At 35.4% G+C, this 20,218-nt stretch overlaps 1 protein-coding gene across 3 annotated transcripts in view; it reads left to right on the top strand.

Moving 5' to 3' along the window:
• INTS6 (integrator complex subunit 6) overlaps nucleotides 1-20,218 on the top strand; it is an 88,220-nt gene that overhangs the window by 43,364 nt on the left and 24,638 nt on the right. For all 3 annotated transcript variants that reach the window (XM_067713010.1, XM_067713011.1, XM_067713012.1), the window contains one exon: nucleotides 15,794-15,977. In XM_067713010.1, the coding sequence (XP_067569111.1) occupies nucleotides 15,794-15,977 (184 nt within the window). The remainder of the gene's footprint in view (nucleotides 1-15,793; nucleotides 15,978-20,218) is intronic.

Raw genomic sequence — 20,218 nt, 5'->3', positions numbered from 1 at the left:
TTAGTGTTACCTTGTCCCTAGCTCAGCTATAGCTCATGAACTACTAATTGACCTAATTTCTTTAAGATTGATAACTTATAATACTTTAATACTCTACAGATTTTTATCATTTATCCATTATCTGACAGCATTAGTTCTTTGTAAATTTTTGTTCAGAGTGAATTAATAAATGAATCTGCTGGTGATTCCATTTGTTTGGGTCTCAGCCTGTTGTGAAATGTGTGCCAAGTAATCTATTGTTAAGAGTTTAAAGTACTTCAACTATATCCCTTACAGTGAAGCCACTCGATGCTTTCATTTTGTTATGTTGCCTTAAGTGGGTGAGAGCAGGATGTATATATATAGTTAGATTATCTTCCCAAGAATTAAGTCTAATACTCCCATGGGAATGTGTGTGCATGTGTGCTCGCATGCATATCTTTTGTGTCCCATGGAAAAGATTGAGGATGAATATTCTCACCTGGATATTTAGAGAAGCGTTCTCAGAAAGAAGGCAGCATGGTTATAGTATAAGGCACCAGACTCCAAATTAAATGGCACATGTATTCTAGAGCCTTTTCTCCTTTTCTTTCTTCCCTTTTTTTTTTTGCCACTAAATATATGGTTCTCAGATTTGTGTTTGCTTATATTTCTTTTGTTATTTCCTCTTTGTTTAGCTGCAATCTATATATAATAAAATGTAGCAATTTCAAGTATAAAACTTGATGAGTTTTGACAAATGTAAACATGGTGTTATTAACAGCACAATAATGATATAAAATGTATCTGTCATTCCAAAAAAGTTTTCTTATGCCCTTTGCAGTTAATTTCTATCACTGTCCCCTGGAAACCACTGACATGCTTTCTGTCACAGTGTGTGTGTGCGCATGCACGTCAGTGCATGTGTATAGTTTTGCCTTTTCTAGAATTTCATATAAATGGAATCATTCAGTGTGTAGTTTGTGTCTGTCTTCTTTCACTTAGCATAATGCTTTTGAGGCTTATCTACATTTTTGCATCTATCAGTAGTTTGGTCCTTTTTATTGTTGAGTAGTATTCCACTGTGTGGCTATACTATAACTATAATTTGCTTATCCATTCACCAAAGTAGAACAGTTGGGTTTTTCCCTTTTTTTTTTTTTTTTTTTTTTGGGGACCGTTATAATAGTCATTGTGTACATTGGCATGAAAATCCTTTTGTGGGCATATGTTTTCATTTCTCTTGGGTATATACCTAGGATTGTAATTGGTGGGTCACTGACAAGCTTTTTTTAAAATAAATTTACTTATTTATTTATTTTTGGCTGTGTTGGGTCTTCGTTGCTGTGCACGGGCTTTCTCTAGTTGCAGCGAGCAGTGGCTGCTCTTCGTTGCAGGCGTGGGCTTCTCATTGCAGTGGCTTCTTATGTTGTGGAGCACCGGCTCTAGGCGCACAGGCTTCAGTAGTTGTGGCTCGCGGGCTCAGTGAAACTGCCAAACTGTTTACTAAAGTGGCTGTACTGTTTTGCATTCCTACCAGGAAGTGTATGAGAGTTCTAGTTGCTCTACATCCTTCCAACACTTGAATTTTTTCAGTCTTAATTTTAGACAGTATAGTGGGTGTGTAGTGGTATCTCATTTTGGTTTTAGTTTGGATTCCTTAATGACTAAAGATGTTGAACATCTTTCATGTGCTTATATGTCACCTGTATATCTTTGGTGAAGTGAGTGTTCAGATTCTCTTGCCCATTTTTTACTTGTTATCATTGAGTTATAAGAAGCTTTTACATATTCTGGATACAAGTCTTTTATTGGATACATGTTTTCCAAGTATTTTCTCCCAGTCTATGGCTTGCCTTTTCAATTTTTACAGTGTCTTTTAAAGAGCAAATATTTTTAATTTTTTTCTTTTTTTAAAATTAATTTTTGTTGGAGTATATTTGGTTTACAATGTTGCGTTAGTTTCTACTGTACAGCAAAATGAATCAGTTATACATATACATGTATCCCCTCTTTTTTGGATTCTTTCTTTCTTTTATGGTTTGTGCTTTCTGTGTCCTATTTCAGAAATCTTTGCCTAACTTAATGTTACTTTCTCCTGTGTTTTCTTTAAGGAGTTTTGTAGTGTGAGCTTTTACTTTTAGGGTCATGATTCATTTAGGAATTTTATGTATGATGGGAAGAAAGTGTTGAGGTTCATTTTTTGGACACACTGTTAACTAATTGTATCAGTACCATTTGTTGAAAAGGTAATCCTTTACCCATTGAACTGCTGTGGCATCTTTGTTAAAAGTCAATTGGCCACATATTTGATTGTCTGTTTCTGGACTTTCTATTCTGTTTCATTGATTTCTATTTCTGCCTTTTGCCAGTATAACACTGTCTCTACTACTGTAGCTTTGTAAGTCTTGAAGGCAATTTGTCTCCAACATTTTCTTTTTCAAACTTGTTTTGTCTGTTCTAGGCCTTTGAATTTCCATATTTAAGTCATTTAAATTTTTCCATATTTAAATTTATTTAAATATCCAAATTTAAAGTCAGCTTATTAAATTTTACAAGAAAGCCTACTGCACTTTTGATTGTAATTACATTGAATCTCTAAGTTAATTTGGGGGAAATCCACATTTTACATTATTGGTTATTCTGATCCATGAGCATGGTATATCTCTCAAATTTTTTAAGTCTAATTTTTCTCACCAATGTTTGTGGTTTTCCTTGTATAAGTTTTACACATATATACTTTTTTTTTTTTGCGGTATGCGGGCCTCTCACTGTTGTGGCCTCTCCCGTTGTGGAGCACAGGCTTCGGACACGCAGGCCCAGTGGCCATGGCTCACGGGCCCAGCCGCTCCGTGGCATGTGGGATCCTCCCGGACTGGGGCACGAACCCGTGTCCCCCTGCATCGGCAGGCAGACTCTCAACCACTGCGCCACCAGGGAAGCCCCTACACATACATTTTGACGCTTTTGTAAATCAGTTGTTTTATGTTTAATTTTTTATTATTTGTTGCTAGTACATAGAAATATATTTTATTTTTATATTTTGACCTTGAATTCTGTGACTTTCCTAAAATGACTTTTTATCTAGCAGTTTTTTCCAGATTTCTTGGAATTGTTTTTTTCATATAAAATCATGTTGTCGGGCTTCCCTGGTGGTGCAGTGGTTGAGAGTCCGCCTGCCGATGCACGGGACACGGGTTCATTCCCCGGTCCGGGAAGATCCCACATGCCGCGGAGTGGCTGGGCCCGTGAGCCATGGCCGCTGAGCCTGCGCGTCCAGAGCCTGTGCTCCGCAACGGGAGAGGCCACAACAGCGAGAGGCCCGCGTACCGCAAAAAAAAAAAAAAAATCATGTTGTCTGTGAATATTGACAGTTTTACTTCTTTCCAGTATCTGTCTGCTTTTTGGTTTGTTTTTCTTGTCTTAATGTACTGGTAGAAGTGGTGAGAGTAGACATCTTTGCCTTGTTCCCAGTCTTGGCAAATGAGGTGAGAGTGAAACCTTTCACTATGTAAGTGTGATTTTAACTGTAGGTTTTTTTTCTGTATTCCTTTTATCAGGTTGTGGAAGTTCTCCTTTGTTCCCAGTTTGCTGATTTTTGTTTTTTAAAATATCATGAATATGAGTATGGAATTTTGTCAGTTTTTTATGCATATGTTGAGATTATCATATGATTTTTTATTTTGCTAATATAGTGAATTACATTGATTAATTTTTAATGTTAAACCAGCCTTGTTTATATACATATATATTCTTGTTATATATTTTGATAGATGAGGAAACATACAGAAAAGTGGTGATGTGAGTAAGTAGACATAGGAGCTCAGGAAGCAGCAGTCTGAAATTAATTACTATAAGTCAAGGATAAAAACAGATTTTAGTAGTGTGACACACTACTAAACACAGTGTAAACATTAGATTAGAATCCAGATATGTAACAAGGCTGTAGCAAACTGGGAGAATGTGGATTTAAATCTTGCTTTTTCCAGAATTTGCAGTTACTTAGACAAATTTATCAGTCTCTTTGTGTCAGGGTTTCCTTACCTTCCTCCCACCCCCAAAGGATAATTCTGTATTTATTTTGTTCTAAGAAATATTATCCACCCTTACCCTCTCAGAGTTTCTGAAATCAGGAGAAGTTAGTTAGCTTTCACCTAGACTGTATGGACTTACTTCTGGTACTGCCTGTGTCCGTGTATATTGATGCACAGGTGTGGGTCATTTCGCTCTCACTTGGGCTGAACTATTTGCTTTATTAACACCTCGTGTCAGGGGAAATTTTTTATATTCTGTTTAAAAGAGTTAAAATGTTTCGGTTTAAATAACATGAACATTTGGCTAATGTAGTAAAAGCACGACGAGGGCTAGTAGTAAAAGCAAGACCTCCCATTCTCATTTCCTTTCCTCAGAGGCTTTTAATTGCTTGCATTTTTAATTGTTGTGTTGGTTATTCACATATGTCCAATCAAAGAAATTTTTATTGTGGAACTTTTAAACATATACAAAAGTAGGGAAAATAAAATAATTAACCTCAAGAACCCTTACCTAGCTTCAGTAATTAGCCACGTTTTGCTGGTCTCATTTCATCTGTTCTGCCCCTACCCCATACACATTTATACATTTATATAAACATTTATATATACAATATACATTTTAGGGGGAATATTTTAAAGCAAATTCCAGACATCGCATGCACACACACATGCACACACACACCCCTGCAGTGTTCAATATGGCTTAACAATAATTTATTTTAAAAAATCTTATTAAGTTTAAAATATAATTACTCTAAATTAAATTAATTTCTTTTTATAGCTTAACAAAAAATTTAAGGTGTTTAATAAATAATCTAACATCCATTCTATATCCCAGTTTCTCTACTTGTCTCACAAATGTTGACGATTGTTTTGTTTGAATCAGAATGCAACCATGGTTCACATATTACATCTGATTGTTACGTATTTTTATCCAGAAGTCTCAGAAGTTTAACATAAATTTGTATCCCTAAGGAAATTATTACTTTACAGTGAATAAACATTGAAACAAACAAAAAATATGATACATACATTAGATCACCTAAGGTACAACAGGCAGTGCAATATAAAGAGAGTTGAAATTGCCCAGTTTCTGAGAAGAGAGGTAAAACTTTCAAAGCTATGAGATGGTATTATGACTCTTTTACCAGTTGTGAAGAACTATTACTGAAGAATCCAATATCTGTTCAAAGCCAACCTTTTAAAGAGAAGCATTATATCATCTAGTAATTTAACATTGAAATAAAGAGAATACAAAAATATTCTAAGGTTAATCAAATAGGAACTGCAAATGAAATTCTAGTAGCCTTTGATATACCTTGAAGTGACACTCTTCAAACTAAAGGTGCTATAAAGAGGTCAAGATCATAAGCACAGGCTATAACGTATGACTCTGATGTTCTGTTTAACTTATCATGGCCAAAAGGGATTCAGAAGAACCTCTAGACCCAGTGTGGAGAAGACTTAGACTAAACTCTGTTTGATACTCAAACACCATGAAACTTATGAGATGGAAGAAGGAGGGGATATGCAACTTTATGGATAATTATGCGCTATTGTTGGAAAAAGTTTCATGTACACTTAATGTTAAATTTTGGGGAAGCAAGGAAATATACATTAAATTGCTGATATATCTTAGAATCTAAGTTATAGGTAACCAGGTGTGGTGGAGGATTAACTACGATGATTCAAGCAGAGTATCTAATTAAAACCCCGGCACAGAGTTCAGTTAATGAAGACTTGTCAGCCTGCTAACTTGCCATGTGATTTGGGGCAATATTTGGTATGAACAAGAGGTCTTTAAGCTTTTTTTTCTCCCTGCTTCTTTGAATTATCAAGAAAAGTTTATTATTGTTATTTTTTAGGGGGTACAATGTATTTCCAGACGATAGGGACATATATAACATACTGAAGAAAGTTTGTTGATAAGTTTTTATGCTTGAAACATTAATTGCTCTCGGTTACCTGGGAAATAATGAGTCTCAAAATGATTCACAAGGTTTTTACTCTATTTTTTGTTTCTTTACCAATGTGCTTTAAGTTAACCTTCTGACTAATACTTTATAATTTATTTCAGTTTAAATGTTTTATGTTAGATTCTGAATAATTTGGGATATTATTTAACAATTATGTGTAGTTATACGTTAGAGTTGGTAACATTATTGTGCATCGTTTGAGAAAAGTGCTCTTTTTGAGTGTGTGTGTGTGTGTGTCCTTTTGGAACTTAGTTTTGCATTTTTTTAAAAGTCATGCTTCATGTATTACAGTAACTTGTTATCATTTGAACATGTTAAATCATAACTGCAATAGTAGAGGTAGAGAAGGCATCAGAGCCTTAGGGGGCATATCATAATCTATATTTTTTCCTGTATAATTGTCTTTGATATTAGTCCCTTGCTTTTTGTTTTCATTAATTTGTTTCTTGCTTTCATTCCTATTCCTTTTGCCATCATTCACCTTGATGTTTTTCTTAAACTATTAATTAGCTCCTTAACCTGTCTTGGTTTCCTTCAAATCTGTCTTTCCATGGCAATAATTATGCTAAAGCACACCACTTGAGTGTATTATTCTATTGTTCAAAATGTTTCATTGTTTTCCATTGTCCACTAGATTCCTCTGGACCTTTCACAGTTAAGCCAGTTACCTTATTTATCCATCCATCTGTTTTATTCATTCAGCCATATTTATTGGGTTTCTTCTATGAACTAGACACTGCTGTGCTCTGAGGATCAAATGATAAAACAATCAGGAGCTCAGTCCCCTTGGGTCTAATTGAGGAGAGAGACATTAATAAAAGTATCATGTGTTAAAAGTAAAACTGCAATGATCATGTATCCTACAAAAGGGAGGAGTATGTATTGTGAGAGCTTTTAATAAGGGCACTCTGGATCTAGTCAAGAAGGTCATTGAAAGCTAAGATTTGAAGAGGTGAGGAGGATTTACTACCCAAAAAGTGGGAAGGATGATCATACCAGGTAGAGGCACTGTACAAAGGCTCTTCTCCCAAAAGGAGTATGTTTTGAGACTGAGGGACTAGAAGGCGGCTAATGTGACTTGGAGCATAAAAAAAGAGAGATCATTGTATAAAATGGAAAAGAAGGTTGGGATTGACCACACAAGGGGTTTTGAGGCCATGCCAATTAATGTTATTAATATGAATGCAATAGGAAGTCATCCAAGGGTTTTATTTAGAGGTAGGGGGTGGAGGAGTGAAAGACAAGTGGATGTTGGAAGACCAGTTAGGCATTGTTGCATTAGTTCTGACAATAGCTTGGTCATGGAGGTTGGTGATAGTAAAAGGGATAGAAAGAAGCAGCAGTTTCAAGAGATATTTAGAAAGTTAAGTCAACCAAATTTGCTGACATATATTTCATTTGGGGGTATAAGGAAGAGGGAGATGGCTTCTTGCAAAACTGGATAGATTGCGGTGCCATTCATTGAGCTAGGGAATCTTGAGAGAGTACCATTTGGGGTGGAGGAAAATCATGAGTTCAGTTTTGAGCAAACTGAGTTTGAAGTACCTTTGAGCCATCCAAGAGGGAATGGCAAGTAGGCAGAAGAATATTTTGGTGCTCAAAAGAAAGATCTAGGCTGGACATAACCAATTGTAAGATATTATCTGAGTATAGGTAGTAATTGAAACTGTGAGTAGGTGGATTGAGGGTTTAGAGTATAAACTGGCCAAGGCTTAATACTGAGCCTTGAGCGTCAGCAGCATGTAATGGCTAGGTATTAGAGATTGAGGGGAGGATTGGGGTGGAAGACAGAGGAGCAGCCGAAGAAGCAGAGGGAAGCCATGAGAATATTTTAAGGTGAAAGCCAAAGGAAGAGTATCTTTCTAAAGAGTGGTAAATAGTTTTGAATGCTGCTGGGAAGCTAAATCTGAAAAATCTTCACTAGGTTTAATGACTCCTTTGGTTATCTATTTCTGTGTAACAAATCATCCTAAATCTTAGTGGCTTAAAACAACAACAGTTTATTATTTCTCAAGATTCTGTGAGTTGGCTTCATTCATCTGGGGGCTTAGCTGGGGCTGGAACACCCAAGATGGCCTTATTTACATGTCTGGGGCTTTGGTGCCCACTGTTGCCTGGGCACCTTGCTTCTTGTCCCTGTGACTTCTGTCTCTCTGTAAGATCTCTTATCGGGCAGTGGTCTAGTTCAAGCTTCTTTACCTGGCGACTGGCTCCCAATGGGCTGGCAGTGAAGCTTCGAGGTCTGTTAAGACTCAAGCCTGGAACACTTTGACCACACTGTCATCTACCACCGTGGCCAAAAAAAGATCTTTGATGACTTAGTGTGGGAGTTGTTTTAGTAGAGTTGGAAAGACTAGGAAATGATGAGCAGATGAAGAAAAATTCCTTATCATTCCCCTATATTTTCTATAAACTTGACCCAAAATAGGCTACTAATTTCCTGAATGCTTCCTGTTTATTTCCTCACATGCTCCTTTCCGCTAAATATTATTCCTCTATCTCCACCATATTAAAATCTTACCCGTTCTTTTTTTTTTTAATTTTTATTGGAGTATAGTTGATTTACAGTGTTGTGTTAGTTTCTGCTGTACAGCAAAGTGAATCAGTTATACATACACATATATCCACTCTTTTAGATTCTTTTCCCATATAGGTCATTACAGAGTGTTGAGAAGAGTTCCCTGTGCTATATAGTAGGTCCTTATACGTTATCTTTTATATATATATATATATATATATATATATATATATATATATATATGAAAATCTTACCCATTCTTAAAGGCTTTCTTAAAATCTTCAGTTTCTCTCCTTTGTATGTTGATCTCCAGTAGTTCTGAATTTTAATTTAATTTTTATCCCAGTATTTGTTATTTCTTGCCTTCTATCTTTTTGATCATGATCTTCACTCTGCATGCCCTGCAATCTGCAAAAGGTTGTAGATTCTCAGTAAACTTTTCATTCTTCAAACTAACTCAAATGCTACTTCCTCGGAGAGCCTTCGCTGGTCCATCCCCCAAATAATCAATTATTCCTCTGTACCTCATGCATACTTTTACTATTGTACATATCATAACATATTATAATTAGTTACATGTTCTTGAAGGTAGGAGATTACAGTGTCTGCTGTGTTGCCTTTCATTAAATAATTCCTGAGTTATAGCTCGATTTGTGATCCCCATTCTTAATATTTAAGAAAAATGCCCCACATGATAACAATTAAAAATTTTGTATTAATAATGACCTAATTACTTTTTTGATACTGTGCCAAGTTCATTGATACTAGGCCAGTGCATTAAACTATAAAGACAAGTTTTGGTTTGGTGTGTGAGGTAAAACATTTTTGCAAGAAAGAATATATGACCACACTCTTTGTATCTCTAAATTCTAAGGCTAGAATTTATGAGGTTGTATTCTGTGTGGCCTCAGTAGAAGTATGTCCATATGTAAATTCTCATTGTGAATATTGTACATTGAGCTCGATTCAGGAGTTGTTAATGGCTTCACCATATGGAATGGTTGTTTCTCTACCCCCTGCTGTAGGTGTCAGGCAAATTTTTGCAGCTCGTGTCTTTATATCCTCTATGTGTGGGTACATACAAGGGACATAGAGATCAGCTGGTTTCATATATCGGGGAAGGATAATACTTCAGCTCTTGCAGATAGGACTAGCTGGTTCTGCGACCCACCACAGTATGACAGTGGAATCTGTGTTTGTGTGTTTGCATCCATATCTGTGTATGGTTTGGGCTGGGGGGAGCACAAATGTTGTTGGCAGGACACTGACTGGTGCTTGTGTTCTGCAGCCCTCATTCTGCTCCTCGTACTGTACTACTCTAGTCCTTTCCTTAGGCTGTGGGAACGGGACAAATACTATGGGGGGGACACAGAAAAGAATCAGATCCCTCTCCCTGCCTTCTCTCAAACTGGAGAGGGATAGGCAGTCAGGGAAATAGGTCATTAAAACTTAAGGTAGGAAGTACAATTATTAAAGGACTTATAATGAGTTACTTCAGTAATAGAACCAGTTGGCAGAATATCCAGCTGCAAGCGGAAACCTCCTAAGAGTTGGTACAGATCAGTCACCTGACTCTCATGATGTGATCATCATCCAGGAGTGAGTTAGGTTGTGTGCCAGGAGAAATCCGTTCGGGTCCTGAATTAAAAATGTTTTTAAAAGAAATTTCTTTTATCTTCTTTCAGTGTTTGCTGACTTTTATTTATTTATTTTTTACATTCTGCAAATGTAAAAAACAAGTAATAACTTATGAGAATCCTGATTATCTGAAGTTTTATAATTGGTTATCTTAAAGTGAGCTAGCTAAAACGTTATGCAAATCTTACTTATTTGGCTTGGTAGAGTCCTTATTAAATCCTGAAATAATGCCATGCTTGTGGTAGGCACTCACAGAATAACTGAATAAAATTTAAGTTGATCTTTAGTCCAGCCTTAGCAAAATCACAAATAATTAGGGTCTGAACCATAAACAAATATGAAACAAATTAAGGGGAAGTCACACTATTATTATAAATAAATAAATTTTGAGTATGCCTAATGATAGACAATCACCTTCCTAATCTGCCCTTTGTTTTTCATACCTATGGAGAAATAAATTGTCTTCTTTTTTTTATAAGAAATTGAGGAGAGACTCAAAGGTGAGAAAGGGCAGTAAGATAGTTATCCAAAGGAAAGAAGGAAAAGTAGGACAGTCTTCCTCAATTTAAATTAAAGTTATATTTCCTTTTCTGTCAGCTACCAAGGTAATTATATAAGAAATCTGGAATGGTGAGATCAATAAAATTAACCATTTAAAATAATAATATAGAAAACCTCAATTGTACTCAAGTAAAAATAAAACTTGGTTAGTATAAAGTTTTCTGTGTTTATTAGTCCATTAGTCCGAAGCTTTGCAAAGTATAATCTTATGAAGACCCTAATAAAGACCAATAATGTCATGGTTATGGGAAAGTTACTGTATTATTGAATTACACATGATTCATCCAGTTCTTAAAATTTTCAGTCCTTCTTTGATGCTCTAAACTTGATTATACAGCAGGGGTTATTTGAGTCTGTATTCTCTCTTGACACACAGTCTTACATTGCAACTTGTCTGTAAAATGGGGATAATAATAGTACCTACCCCATTGGTTTGTTATAAACATGTTATAAATATGAAAAGCTCCCAGAATGTTGCTTGACACATACATAGTGAGTGCTCATTATGCTAGCAGTTATTGTTTATTTTTATTGTTGTTATTACCCATGTACTTGAGAACTGGAAGTGAATAGCAAGAGGGAGAAAGTGCCTCTTTTCATCAAAGAGTAACTGGGGGAAAAGCATAGGATTGTGCTTTATAAAAACAAACAATCTAAAATGTTCATAACATTTAGTAATTAGTGGTTCAAAATCACCAGATTGATTCAGAAATGGATGATTAAAATTTTTTTCTAAAAGTAGTTATTTTTATAATTAAAATTTTCTTTTTCCACTTAATAGAATTAGTTTATTTTTTACATTAATATCTCAACACTTGATCTTTTTAAATGCAGATTATGATTTCAATAACAGGCAGTACAATGCAGTGTTTAAGAGCACTGCATCAGGGACCGGTCTACCTGGGTTTATATTCTGTCTCCTCATCATTTACTGTGTACCTTCTGGCAAGGCTCTCTGTGCCTCAGTTTTTATCATTTGTAAATAGGAATGTGTAGTGCCTGCCACGTTTGTTTATTTTGTAGATTAAATGAGTGTGTGTGTGTGTGTATACACACACACACACACACACACGTATGGTTTAGAACAGTGTCTGCCAAATAATAGTTACTACTGTATAATTGTTGTTGCTAATGACAGTTTTTTTGCCTCATCAGACATATAAATTTGAGTACTCTCTTACTAAAGTTTCCTGCAATTAAGTCTCAGAAAACGGCTTTTATAAAACTATTTTCCTGTCAAGTGTTCAGAAATAAAAATCCTAATAAATATTTTGATAGCCAGTACTGTGATTTTCTATCTTCTTCTTTCTGTTTGTCAGCTTCTCCTTAAACACATCTCTAAAACCAGTTCCTTTAGGAACATGATCCCTGTCCTCAGAAATCTTGGGAGTTAGTGGGACCATATTTTATCATGCATCTTTAAGTCCTCCAAATCCTAAATGCCTAATATTGTAGGGGCATAAAAAACGATGAGAGAAAGCAAACATAATTTTCAAGAAATATTCTACTGTCTTACGGTATATTTTAATAGCCAGTTAAGTATAAGCAGAACTCTGTGTTAATGTCCTTATAAATGTCTGAGCTTTGGGGCTAGTGATTATATCTAATCTACCTTTTATTGAGTTGAGACGTGTATGAAGTTTTCTTGTGTTTAATTTTGTTATAAAATGACAACACTGTTATAAAAGAGATATAGATAACTGCTTGAATGGATAGTTTACTGTGTTTTTGCATATTAATATATTCTAATATTCTGGATGAGAGTAAGTGATACAAAAATTTCTGCCATATTTACTCATTTTGATTTTTTTGTTGTTGAGGATTTTTAAAAATTTAGTGAATGGAAGAGAACATTGCAGATAGTTAAGTGCCTTTTCTTCCCTTACTCAATGTTATTTCCCTCCCTCTTCCCCATCCAAGCAGCAACAATTATCATGAATTTGGTGTGTATCCTTCCAGTTCATGTTTTTTTACTTTTCCTATATGTGTATGTTATACACATATAAAACTACACTAAGTAATTGTTTAATAGTGCATATAGATGCTCTGCTCTATGTAGCATTTTGCATCTTGCCTTTAATTTGTATTATCTGATGATTAGTGTATTTGAGCATCTTTCTACATATTTATAGGCTATATGAGTTTCCTCGGGCATTATTTTTTTTTTTGCCCATTTTTAACTTTGGGAATTATCTATTCATATTTATTGCACATTTTTCTAGTGGTTAATTTTATGTTTTTCTACTTGATTTATGTGCTATTTGCCTTGATTTTCAAAGTCCACATATCCAGAAAGACCTCCCTTGGTGATTATAAGACATTGCTAGAATTTCAACTGTAGACTTTAGGTTTGGAGTAATCCAACCCTCTTTTGAGAATATTTTTTCACTAAGGTTTTTTATCTTTTTCCTGTCCCTGTTTGCTTGCCCTTACTCCTTCCTATTTTACTAGCACATTTCAGCTATAGAGGAGTTTTTCCCTGCCTCTTTGGTGATGAGGGAGGGTGGTAGTGATATGGAAGGCGTAAATAATAAGAAATAGAAAAATGAATAAAAATTTGACAAGTTTATAAAATTGATATTGCTCTGTGTAAAATATGCTTGTGACCCTTGGCTTTTTGTTTTACTTGAAGTACATTCTAGATCTAGCATTGTGCAGCCAATAAAAAGATAATGCTCATCACTATCTGATTGGGGGGGGGTGTGTGTGTGTGAGCATTGCTTGATAAGTTGTGTGTGTATGTGTACGTGATTTGGGGTCTGTTGTTGTCCTATCCACTATTTATTTATACATGAGGCCTCTGCAGTGCTGTTATCCACTGGATTCTTGAGACAGGTCCACGTATCCATTACTTTCCAGAGCTACTGCATTAACAGTTGAAATCTTCCTCCAGTGCCATTGGTGCTTCAATATTTATCTTCTGGCAGGGTGTGGTGATAGCAGCAAGGTCTTGGAGTTCCCAAGCTGTTTTGCAAGTGTCACAGAACCTTTGAGGTTAGAAAACCTTCCTCAGGGAACACCCTGGCCCAGATTTCTTAATTTAAGAGTCCTTCCTTATTATTGCCTCTGACTTCTGCCTTAAAAGTAGGATCAGTGCCAGGAGAAAAGCTCATGACTCTTGGCCATGGGCACGAAATCTTGGCTGGTCCTGATGTAAGAATCTTGCAGCAGATTCTCTTGACATGAGTCTTTTGGAGAGAGGTGCCACTTTAGCAGAGCTTTGCTAGGAATTCTCTTCTTAGAATTGAATCTGATTTTTTTTTTAATGGTTTGATGTAAGTCATTGAAGAAACTTGAGTTCTTAAGTCAGTGTAGAATGACTTCAATCCCTAATTTATCAAGTTCAGAAATCTTCAAGGTGAGAAATAGAAAGGCTGTAAGCAATACAATTATGTCTTGTTTTTGACAAAAGTAGTATAAACTCTGGCAATTAATTTGAAAGTGATCATTTTATTTTATTAAGAAAAATTTTTATTGGAGTATAGTTGATTTACAGTGTTGTGTTAGTTTCAGGTATACAGCAGAGTGATAATTTTGAAATGTGTTCTGTATTTTAAAGAAAACTCCAGTATTTGTATAAATCAATCCCTGAGTATGCTGATCCTGGGTTTCATTTCTTTTTAAAAAGTGTTATAAGTGATAAAGACTTTTGTTTTCCTAAGCACTATATCATCACACTTAAATATTATTAGTAATACCAGTAACATGTATTTCAAATTTTCCTGATTGTCTTAAAAATCTTTGCTCTTGATTGTTTTGTCTCATATTCTCTAACAGTTCCACCAGCCCTCCCCACTCCCACTCTTTGCTTTTTTGTGCCATTGATTCATTGGAGAAACCAGGTCATCTGTCCTGTAACATTCTGGATTTGACTGATTGCTCCCTATGGTGGTGGATAACTTGATCCTGTATCGTCAGTTGTCCCTGTCAACTGGTGGTTAGAACTGAAGGCTTGGTTAGATTCAGATTCAACCTTTCCTTCCCTTTTTCTTTCCTTCCTTTTTTCAATGTTATGTACTTCACATCATGAGGCCCATATTGTCTGGTTGTCCCCATTTACTTACGCTAAGACTGATGTGTGGATCTGTTGGTACCTTGTGACTGTTGGTTCAGAGGTACCCATTAGAATCACTTTAAAGTGTTTAAAAATTCTTAAGAATCTTGGATTCTGATTGAGCAGGTCCTAGAGGCATGGGGAGAGGCATAAATTAAAAAACACATGGAAGAAACCCCCAAACCCTCTACCTTTACTCAGAAGTAGTAAGAATCATTACCTTTAATATATTTAACATGTAACTAGAGTGATAAAATTTACTTTTAAGCAAATGCTTTGGGAAGATATGTTTCGTATGAAATGAAGCATATTTAAATCATTAACTGTGGAGGTGTTTGAGGCTACTGTGGTGTGGTAGAAAAAAATACTGACTTGCAGGACTTCCCTGGTGGGACAGTGGTTGAGAATCCGCCTGCCAGTGCAGGGGACACGGGTTCGATCCCTGGTTTGGGAAGGTCCCACATGCCGCGGAGCAACTAAGCCCGTACGTCACAACTGCTAAGCCTGCACTCTAGAGCCTGTGAGCCACAACTACTGAAGCCTGCGCTTCTAGAGCCTGTGCTCCACAACAGGAGAAGCCACTGCAATGAGAAGACGGTGCACCGCAACAAAGAGTAGCCTCCACTTGACACAACTAGAGAAAGCCCGCGCACAGCAATGAAGACCCAAAGCAGCCAAAAATAAATAAATAAATACATAAATTAATTAATTTAAAAAAAAAAAGAAAAAGAAAAAATAGTGACTTGGACCTGGGAGGCCAAATCATTTATTGTCTCTGAGGCCCATTTTTTTTTTTAATCTAGAAAATAGGAACCCTAAGATATTTATCATAGGGTTGATTTAATGATTAAATGAAATGATTTATTTAGAAGCAGTCCAGCACCTGGTGGTGAGTTATGTTGAAATCTGAAAAGCATTACAGAAAGCTTGGTTTTTTTAAATGATAGGAGACTCATGACTCATGATGTAGTTTTAATATGTGTCATTAATGTAGCCTTTTTGGGAGAAATAGTGTTGGAAATCTTATTGTTTTTTTATTTCCCCTTACTTTCAGCTCCATTTACCTCTTAATTCTCCTTTGCCTGGAAGCGAATTGACCAAGGAACCTTTTCGTTGGGATCAGAGACTCTTTGCATTAGTGTTGCGGTTGCCTGGCACGATGTCAGTAGAATCAGAGCAGTTGACAGGTGTGCCTTTAGATGACTCTGCAATCACACCAATGTGTGAAGTGACAGGCGGTAAGTTCTTTGCTGGCAGTAATTCAGTGACTTAAGCAGAGTTTATCTGAATGTTTTAAAGTGTGCATTTCAAAATCTCCATGTTTGTTTTTGTTCAATAAATTAATATTAGAAGTTAGTAGACATAGATGGTTTTAAAACTACATTGATGAAGGTCTTTGATTCGATTTGAATAAGATGTGAATACTATTGGGTCTGATAATGCATGATATTTTTTTTCTAACCATATAGAAAATGCTGGTATTTCAAGTTGTTAAACTTATATTCTTATCTACAAAGATTGCTAATGATTTACAAATGCCGTAGAACTTTTTTCTCTGAAAAAATGTTTTGAGAATCATCTCATTATCCATGTAATGATTAATGCCTGGTTAAGTACAGTTTTCCCCAGAGGCAAAGAGGAAGCTAGATAGGTTAGAGGAAACAGGTAGTGAACTCTTAGCCAGCTAGTCCAGGTGGTCACTGTGCTCAGTGAACATTAATGAAATTCTTGAAACAGAATATGTAAGAGACTCAGAACTTTTATAATGTGGAATTGGTTAACAGGTGGGTTAAATTCATATGGATATGGATTGAGTGCCTGCTGTGTACCAAGCACTGTTCCATGCTTTAGGACTTCCATAGTGAATATGACAGGCATGGTATTCTTGCTTTCATGGTGCCTTTTAGTTCTTGCTTAGGGAATTTGATACTAAAATGTCCAGGTTGGGCATACCACTATTTCATCAGTGTCAGGGGCTGTGACATAGTCTCCATACACTGTCAGTGCTCTATTGAGATTCTATCATAGCCAGCTATGTAAGTTAAAGGAAAATATAAAGTCTAATTTATATTTTAGGTGCCTTTCTTCTAAAATTCTGTGGATTTTGGAGATCTGCAAATTTCACAGACAAAAAGCGTATCCCATATAGATAGGTATGTGAAGAAGATAAGTTAGAGAGAGTGGCAAAGACATATATACACTACCAAACGTAAAATAGATAGCTAGTGGGAAGCAGCTGCATAGCACAGGGCGATCAGCTTGGTGCTTTGTGACCACCTAGAGGGGTGGGATAGGGAGGGTGGGAGTGAGGGAGACGCAAGAGGGAAGAGATATGGGAACATATGTATATGTATAACTGATTCACTTTGTTATAAAGCAGAAACTAACACACCATTGTAAAGCAATTATACTCCAATAAAGATGTTAAAAAAAAAAAAGAAGAAGAAGATAAGTTAGAAGAAGATTCCGAAATCACCGTTGGTAATATCTTTCAGTGACCCAGAAAACTTAGTTGGTCAAGGAATTAGGGAGCTTTCCCCAATATATATCCTGAATCTCTCCTGACGTAGTGGTTTATTTACCTTTCTTCATGCTCCTGCTAGCAACAATGGGAAGCTGGTCAAATGTCACTCACCTTTCCATATTATATGAATAGTATGTTTTCTTCTTTATTTTCAAAGAATGTTGGCTAAAAAAAGTTTTGAGGATAAAACACCAGAAAAGTAGAAATAACAGAAAAGCTAACATCCACTGGTGGTGTACTATCCAAATATGTAATCACTGCTAACAATTCTGTGCATTTTTAAACTTGATGATAAGAGTAGTGTGTGTACATTTATTTTTTCCATTATAGAACAGTTCATGTTCATTAAGGAAAAATTGGGAAGAAATTTGCCTGTGTTGCCAAAACAATATTTTGTTATATTTTTAATGTATACTTTAAAAATTATATAATTGTCATTGTAAGCATTTTTCTTTTATTATCAAGTAATTAATGAATACTCTATGCCAAATAACTGTTTTTGATCCTGGGAATACAGCAGGAATGATAGACAGAAAGCTTACATTTTTGGACTGTATGACAGATGAAATCATGTAAAATGAATAAATAATATTTCAGAGAGTTCTCCTTACTATCAAGAAAAAAAATAGGGTGAGGGTGCAGAACGTAATGAGGCAGAGAATGAGTATTCCTGGGAAGTCTTTTGAGGAGGTGACTTTTTTTTTTTTTAACCATCAACCTAAAGGATATGCTTACCCCAGTTTGAATCAGTTTAAAATATTGCATGTCCTTGGAGATTATTATACTCTTTGTCTAAAGAAGTAAATAAAACAACAGTTATTTATAAATTACATTTGCATATCTCTAACCTTGATGTTAAAGTCAGTTGTTTGAATAGGGATTAAATCAGCCCTGGTTGTATCTTAAAAATATTAATCCCTCTAAAATTATTGTTACAGCATGTTCATCAACCCTCTCTCTTTTTTAGATATTTTAGTTCCAGGTGTACAACATAATAATTTGATATTTGTATACATTGTGAAATGGTCACCACAGTAAGTCTAGTTAGCATTTGAACAGAAATCTGAATAATGCAGTAAGCCATACAAAGATCTAGGTAGAGGAAATAATAAGAGAAGGAACATTCCTCATGTTTTAGGGAGCAACAGCAAGGCTGATAATGGCTGGAGCTTTTGTAGGGAGAAGTAGAGAGTAACAGGTTTGTTTAGAGGGGTAGGCAAGGGCCAAGTATTGAATAGCCTTTTAGGCCATAATGAATATTTTTTATTTTCCAAGTGTGACGAGAAGTCATTGGAGGGCTTTTTATAGGAGGTGACATCTGATTTCTGTTTCTGAAAGATCACTTCAGCTGTTTGATGAGAATATACTGTAAAGTGGTGAGAATGGAAGCAGGGAGACTAGAAGAGATGATAGTACTTTGATCTAAAGTGTTAGGTTTGGAGGTGGTGGGTGAGAGGTGGTCTGATGGAAAGGAGATACTGAGGGCAATGAGGGAAGAAGGAATCAAGCCTGATTCCTAGATGATTCAGTTGGCCTGAACAAGTGGAGGTGAATGGCTATGCCAAGTACTGAGATGGTTACTCAGAGGAGAAGCAGGTTTGGGAGAGGCACAGGTATGACATCAAATTTTAAAAATGCCTAATAGACATGTTGGTGGAAGTATTGAGGATAAAAAGCTTTTTATAAAAATTGTAAGACTTTTCTAGATTAAATAAATTTAACTTTCTTAGCCTGTATAAGGACTGTTGCCCAACTTAGAAATGTTCTTTTTGTCTCTTATCCATTTTACTAAAATGTTAATCTAGTATACTCTGGGGGAAAGTTTTTTTTTTTCCTTTGTTTCACTTTACTGCCTTCAGACTCACTATGTTTAGATTTTTTTGGGGGGGGGGATCCTCTAACCACAAGTGAGCCAGCTTCTTGACTTGAAAGTATGTACTTTTCTCACAAATATTATTAGTGATCCCAGAAAATTTATCCTTCAATACAAGGTGTTAAACATTCCAAGAGGTGAGTTTTGACATAAAGAATAAGAGAAACATGACATAGGTTATAGGTTCACTTTGTAAAGATGGCAAAATTTCCTTTAACTTTCAAAAGAATTAATGAATTTTTGTTATTTTCTAAGCGACTCAAGTTTGTTTATTCTCCAATTTTCATAAAATGTCTTTGTTAGTAATTTTATTTCATACTAAGATCATAACCTCTTATATTTTCCTAATCAATTAGTTGATGACACAGGTTAGGGGAGTAGAGGGGATTGTCACAGTTTTATACTTAAGAACTTCTGTTTTTTATTAACATCTTGGGAATATGCTTAAATATCATGAAATAAGATATTGAACCTTTATATAATCTTCTAAATACTTCCTGTGTTAAGACGGTCAGCCTTTTTATGTATTGTTTTATGTATATGTTTAAATTGACTAAAAAAATTTTAATTTGCCGATTCTTTCAAATAAGTGTGGTTCCATATAGGCTTTCTATTTTAAATTAACATCATGGTTTTCAGGGAAGAAGGTATATCCAGATGAAAGTGTCTAACACCTTGTAAGGGTTTGAATCTTGGCTGCACTACTATACTAACTTGAATAAATTAGTTAATCTCTCCATGCTTTAGTTTTCTCATTTGTAAAATGGAGAAAGTAACCAATAAAATTGTTGCTAGGATTGGATAAATTAATAGAGTGATTAGAATAGTGCCAGGTACATAGACACTCAGTAATTGGTGAGTATTTTTATAAGTATGGCTCTTATTGTTGTATTCAGGGTAAGCCATTTGTTATATGATGCTTGTTATTCTAAGCTGACTCTGAGGATTTGAATCACTCTACTGCCTAATGTTCTCTTTTCTGAGTAGCCTTTAGCAAATCACATGTTGAGTGTAAATTGATATGAGTAATTTGATATGTCAAATATAATAATATAACGTGTTTGGTAATAATTGGTTGAATT

The sequence above is a fragment of the Pseudorca crassidens genome, chromosome 18 (genome assembly GCF_039906515.1).
Source record: "Pseudorca crassidens isolate mPseCra1 chromosome 18, mPseCra1.hap1, whole genome shotgun sequence".
In the NCBI taxonomy this organism is placed as follows: domain Eukaryota; kingdom Metazoa; phylum Chordata; class Mammalia; order Artiodactyla; family Delphinidae; genus Pseudorca; species Pseudorca crassidens.
This window is presented reverse-complemented; position numbering and strand designations above follow the sequence as displayed.